The 6,596-nt window shown below is 34.2% G+C and overlaps 1 protein-coding gene across 2 annotated transcripts; it reads left to right on the forward strand.

The window, feature by feature from the left end:
• The first annotated feature begins 2,894 nt into the window (after window positions 1–2,894).
• On the forward strand, window positions 2,895–6,596 carry LOC126680711 (uncharacterized). 2 transcript variants are annotated; one of them, XM_050375886.2, is made up of 7 exons: window positions 2,895–3,385; window positions 3,476–3,522; window positions 4,195–4,327; window positions 4,440–4,617; window positions 5,400–5,529; window positions 5,899–6,075; window positions 6,154–6,596. In XM_050375886.2, the coding sequence occupies exons 1-7, from the start codon at window positions 3,154–3,156 to the stop codon at window positions 6,319–6,321; spliced, it is 1,065 nt and encodes a 354-aa protein (XP_050231843.1). In that variant the 5' UTR covers window positions 2,895–3,153; the 3' UTR covers window positions 6,322–6,596. The 2 variants fall into 2 exon arrangements, with proteins under 2 accessions (XP_050231843.1, XP_050231844.1); XM_050375887.2 differs by having other exon boundaries at window positions 4,443–4,617.

Raw genomic sequence — 6,596 nt, forward strand, 5'->3', positions numbered from 1 at the left:
TGCTAATTTTTGTTTTGTTGGAATAATTGATTTTAGGCTTAATCACCTAAAAAAAACCCCACTTTTTAGCCCATTTTCAGTTACACTATGACGTTGCAATTTTGTCACCTGCATCCAAATTCGCAACTTTGGTTTTCAATTTTACCTTCAAAATCAAATTGGACTCTGTTTTACTCGAAAAAAATTCATAAAAACCCTTATAAAGTACTCGTTTGAACTCTTTTCCACATAAAAAGTAAAAAATTGATAATTTATTTTAATTTTTTTCAAATAGAAAAGAGATCAATTTAGTATTTAAGGGTGGAATTAAAAAGCAAAGTTGCGAATTAGGGAGGTTTTACAGGCAAGGATTAGATGGAGGGTTAGTAATGGTGTATCTATAAGGGTCTACAAAGATCAATGGCTTTCTAGAGTAAAGTCTTTTAAAGGTTTTAGCCAACCAGTGATGGGGGAGGATACTATGGTTAGAGACTTGATTGGTGTTAATGGCCAATGGAATTCTGATTTATTGATCGCAAACTTCTTACCTGTTTATGCTTCGTGTATTGCTGACAGTATTTTGCCAAAGTCTTTGCAGCCTGATGTGCTTTGATGGCACTATGATAAGAGAGTGTTTATCCCATGCATTGATTGTGCCATGTCATAATTACAACAAGCCAATGGGGATTTGCGATAGGGAATCTTTCATTTATTACTTAATTTTTTTATTATGAATTTTTCCACATGGCTAACGCACCATTGGTTTGTTGCACGAATGGCATGGCGCAACAGTTGCGTGCAATAATTTTTCATGATAAGAAGGGGACTTTTAGTGTTCGAAGTGGATATAGAGTTGCAGTGGATTTGAAACAGTCCAGCTCCAACTCTGATAATTCTAATATGCTGAAGTGGTCGAAATATTTTTGGGGTCTTAATATCCCATATAAGGTTAGAGTTTTTATTTGGAAATGCTTTGAAAACTACTTACCTGTTAGAGTAAACCTTTTTAATAGAGGTATGCAAGTTGATATTATTTGTCCTGTTTGCAACAAGGATTGTGAAACGGCTATTCATAGTCTTTGGTTTTGTAAAAAAGTGAGAGGTATTTAGAAAAGTTGGGATTTTTATAGTCTGTTACAACCTGAAATTCAGTGGAAAATGCAAGATTTGCTCTTTCATGCTTTTAGCAGATCAAAGAAAATCTGACTTTTCTCTTTTTGCTATTGTTCTATGGATTATTTGGAGTAATAGAAATGGTAGAGTCTTTGGTAATGTTGTTTAACCTGCGGTGGGCTACTAGTTTCTTAGAAGAGTATAGCAAGGTTGGCAGCTTAAACACTATGAAGCATAAGGAGCAAAATGTTAAAGGTGATGATAGATGGATACCTCCAAGGCTTGGGTTTTTTTGTGTTAATGTAGACGCGGATTTTGACGTAAAAGGAAGGAAATTCGGTACAGGGGCAGTAATTAGAGATAGCAATGGGACTGTTCTTGTGGCTGCGAATAGAAGGTATGATTCGAATGCTGAAACTAGTGTGGGTGAAGCTTGTCCGGTGTGTGACGGAATTAGCCTGGCAATAGAAACAAATCTTATTCCCTTTGAAATCAGATCAGACTCGAAGGTGGTAATTGATTGTTTCAACCGTTCAAAATTGCCTTGTAATGACGTGGGATTGTTTGTTGAAGATTGCTTGAGTTTAAGTGGAGCTAATACTGTAAATGGTTTTCGTTTTCTAGAAGGAAATCTAATATGGTAGTACACTCTTTAGCTAAACGATGCTTTAAAATTCTAGACAACTTTTCTATTTAGTTGCGAAATGTCTCTTCTGATGTTCAATCCCATGGCTGATATGCAGCTTGCTTTTTAATAAATTTTATTTTCTCAAAAAAAAAAAATTAATTGCAATTTTCTAAAAAGTAGTTGCATTTGTGTTTTTTATGGCATTTACAAGTGCCATTATAATTATATTTAAAATTTATGTTTAAATTTTAATGGAAATTTTAAATGCCACTAAAAACTATCTTTAACTGATTTTGATGGGAAAATAAAATCAATTTTACTATCACTTGTAAATGCCATTAAAACACCTAATGTATATTGGCATTTTAATCTATTTATACCAGCTTTTTCATTAAATGTCACTATAGCTTTCAGGGACATTGCAATTAACGGCATTTTATCAAATGCTGGTAAAATAAATAGCGGTATTTGTAAATGCCGTTAAAGCTTATAAAAAGTGCCAGTAAATAGTATATTTGTTGTAGTGATTCTAGTGAAACAAAATAACCAAACAAAAGAATTAAGCTATTAACAGATTACAATGTACACCATATCACTATATTTGAACTTGAACACCTATAACAAGTATCAACCAACATTCAAACAGGAAAAGGGAATTCTTTCATGATTTTTGGAGACAGTTAAAATATAATTATGCTAATAATCAACCATCATCAATTAGAAATCTAATAAAAAAGTTAATATGAAAAGAATACTCAATCGAGATCTAAAATTATATTAATCTTCTATCGCAAATTGCAAACTAATTTGCAGATTCTAAAATTTATAAAAATGTAAACCAAAACATAACTCATTTCAAATCACGTCTTATATGACTTCGAGACTAGATAGAACAGAAACGGATAAGAAAAACAGAGACACATATAATAATATTTTAATTCTGTGTTAAAAGTGAGTTGTGACCAAAAGGCCAAGTTTAGGACATATTTTTGAAAGTGTCCTAAACTTCTAAACAAGTAATGTGTCATTGCTACTTCTCATAATAACAATATAAACATCATAAATATTGAAATTTTAAATTTCTAAATGATCATATACTGATAACATAGAGATAAATTTTTTACACATTTTAAATGAAAAAGTACAAAAGTCTAAAAGATTCAAAATACCATAACTAAACCCTAAAAAAGCATATCTTCCGACAAAAAAAAACTAGAAAAAAAAGGCAACTCAGCTCGACTTTCCGATACAAACTTCCCAAATGTTCGCAACCAACTCGAACTTTAGAATGCGAAGTCCAAAAATAAGTAGAACCCATCTCCGATTTTAACAAGGAAACCTCAAAGCCAGCGTCTTTTTCAGAGCAATCCCCAAACACAGAGTACATAACAGAACTACAGTTTGAAAAGCAAAACAAGAAATTTCTTTCTGAAATGGCAGAAGAGCAAGAAGAAACCAAGAAATTAGACACAGAATCAAAATCTGAACAACCAAATGAACTAACAACGGCAAATGAAGGAGCAGAGCTGAATAAAGAAGAAGAAAAAAGAATGAAACCATGGGAGCAGCACGCAGCAGTAATAAGCATACCAAGATTCGATTACAACGCACCTTCTAATCTTCTTAATCGTTCTCACTCCGGCTTTCTCGTCACCTGCTCCATCAGTCAGTTCCCTAACTTTGTTTATGATTAATTATTTTGCATTTGTTTATGAAGTTCAATTATTAGGGTTTCATTTGTTTGTTTGGTATCAGAGAGGGAAAAGAGTGCCACCAAAGAAGTTATGTCCATTCTTCAAAAGGTTTTTAACTTTTCTTTTCTTTACATTTCTTTATTAGTTGATTTCTGTAATTGAAAAGTTATTAGATAGTCTCAATCTTAAAGAAACATCAGTTTGCCCGATATCAGCTCCGTCTTCATACATGTAGAAAATCCACGGGTGGTGATGCCTGAAAACCACTCCCACGCTTGAGTCAGTAAGGTTCTTTGGTAAAGATAATGAATGTAAGTAAGTTTTTAGGCCTAGAAAAGCATTACCCTCCTTAGCATTAGAGTGGTATTTGTAGGCCTCCAGCAGAAAGGTATAGTAAACTGATCAGAACGTGGTCTTTGCCACGTTCTTTTACAGTTAGTGCGTATAGGGGTTACCATGATGCCCGTTATTTTCGCGTAGTGGGTTGGGGTGTACATCGCCTCTTATTAGGAGAAGGCGATGCCAGTATCCATTCTTTGGAGACTTCGAATGGGCAAACGATTGATAGCTGGGAGGCAATCTATGGATCACTTTAGGTTCAAATTATATTAGGTCGATATTAGGTCTCAACTGTGTCATTTCGTGAACTTTGTCTAGTTTCACTTCTTTCTATGGTAGAATTTGTGATATGAGCTATAAATTGATTGAGATATATCTTATGGTGGAAATGCACTTTTCTGTTAACAAGTAGTGATAATGTGATTCTTAATAATGTTGCAGTATATTGTAACCCATGATCATGGAACGCCAGAGGGTTTTAATGGTAGACAAAGCACTAAAAGAAGGAAAACGTTAATGGGTGGAATATGTGCTGAAGGTATAGAAAGTGAAAGCATTAGTGAGGATGATGTAGGTAATGAGTTTCTTCTAACTAACCATGCAAATAGCTATTATGACTTTGTGAAAACTTTGTGAGATATTGAATTTTTGTCATTTTATGAAATTACTTTCTGTCGTGATTATAGAAGGGCGTTCCGAGGAGACATGTAAAGTAGGAGAAACAAGTTCTGCTATATCTCTGGTGAAGTTGACAAAGAGTGGCTTGCTTCTGCTAACCTTTGTGGGAGAAAGTTGTTTCAATGTTATTGATATTGTATCGAGTATTTTTCAGCATCTCGAATCTGGGAATCTAAAATCACCTCTGTGAGTCCTCAGCTCAGATTGGTACTTATGTTTATGTCTTTACTAACAGATACAGTTCTAGGTATTCCAATAGATGAACTTGATGATTGTTTGATCCAAGTTCTTTCTTTTACCTGCCTGCCATCTCTTCACATGAACTGCTGCCTTTGAATCATATCTTGAACCATTTTTTTAGATTTGTATGTTATACTTGATTGCATATCTTCAGGCACTTGATCTTCAAAAGGCATATAATAGATTACTATGCATATGAATAACATCACATATATCAAGTCTTTCATATAGGAAGTGAAAACTTCACATTGTCATTGTTTGAGTGTTCTGTCTGGCTGATAAGATTTTAGCTATCTTATCGAATTTGGAAAAAAAAAAAAAACTATGCTGGTCTTGCCTGTGAAAATAATCACCAATTGATGAGTTCGTGAGATTTTAAGAGGGAGTTTAGTGTTAGGATGTGAAATTAGAATTTGTTAGAGAAAGAAAAGAATGTAATGGCTATCAGAGTTATAAACAGCGCAATTCTAGTTACTGTAATGGATAGCTGCTAAAAGAATATTACTTTCTGAACATTTTGAAAGACAATTAAGTACTTGTAATGTTAAAAAGGTATCTGAAATGAATCATCAAAATGGAGAATAAAGTAAGAGAACTTTCTTTTTTGGATTGCATCATTTGTAAGTCACGAGTTTCCAGAGAGATGTTAATGGATCATGATTGTCTCAATTTAGTCTCTCGTGGTGCATATATTGTCCTCTAATTTGAACCGGGTTTCATTGATGCAGCTGGTGCCATCGCATTTTCCCTATCCAAGCTACTTGTCGTCTGGATGAGAAGGAACTGCACACAGTCGTGTCAAAGCTCGTTACTGATTTCATGAAAGAGAAACCTAACAAGACCGGACAGACCTTAAAGGTATAGAGTTCTTTTTTCTAATCAACAGAGATAATTAATACTGCAATTGAGGAGCTCATCGGCAGCTCATGTTATATAGCTACCTCCGAGGGTAAAATAGATGGGGAGGTTGAATAAGTTAAAGAAGCAAAATCCGTCACAATAAATTATCTTGCTATTATATATTAAAATGCTGAACTACAGGTATGTGGATGAAATAAGAAATTGCATTTACGAAAATTTCACGCCCTTCTCTCTCATTGTTTTCAGTAAGTGTATTGAGTGGAACTTAAAATTCATAATTTTGGGAATTTTAAGGGTGAAGAAAGTCTACTGCTACTTGGCATACTGTCTACATTGACCTGATCTAACTAATCCTTTGATTCATAGTTTGCAGTTGCATATAACAGAAGAGGTATTGAAGAGACTCAGGCAAAGAATGTGAAATCTGCTTCAAAGGATTCTAACCTGTGTCCTTTGCTGGAGCGCAACAAATGTTTTGATGTTGTGGCTTCTGCAGTTAAAGATGTCGTATCAGATTCAGCTGTCGATCTCAAATCTCCAGAGGTAAGGATGCTGAAAATATGATATAGTTTTGCCTTTTATTCCTTCTTCTCGTTCTAACAATAATTACGAATCTGTCAGCTCTCCATACTCGTTGAGTTGTTGCCTGTGTCTGGACTGGGATCATTAGTTGCTGCTGTGGCAGTTCTTCCTCAAAACCTTGTTAGCATAAAGCCAAAACTGTGCATCAGGCCACTGGTTTCTGATGCCGGTGTGAAGAATAAAAAACAGTCGAAGATGGTCGTTTAACATTAACATATTAAGCGATTCTGAAACTACATCTTTTTCATTCAGTTATATGTCATCCATCACTTGAGCAAAGGTCATCAATTCATTTATTTATCATGAATGTGAGGATAACTAGTGCAGTTTTCCTATGTTTTTGTTTTAGAAACAGAAAAAAATTTAGGTGAATATTGTACGTTATGCATGTAGCGTTTTCACTATATTCTTCCAGGAATCGGATATTCGGACTCAAAATCTTTCCTATGTTAACTACAATCTTTTATTGTCTTAAAACCTAA

The sequence above is a fragment of the Mercurialis annua genome, linkage group LG5 (genome assembly GCF_937616625.2).
Source record: "Mercurialis annua linkage group LG5, ddMerAnnu1.2, whole genome shotgun sequence".
NCBI classification, from domain to species: domain Eukaryota; kingdom Viridiplantae; phylum Streptophyta; class Magnoliopsida; order Malpighiales; family Euphorbiaceae; genus Mercurialis; species Mercurialis annua.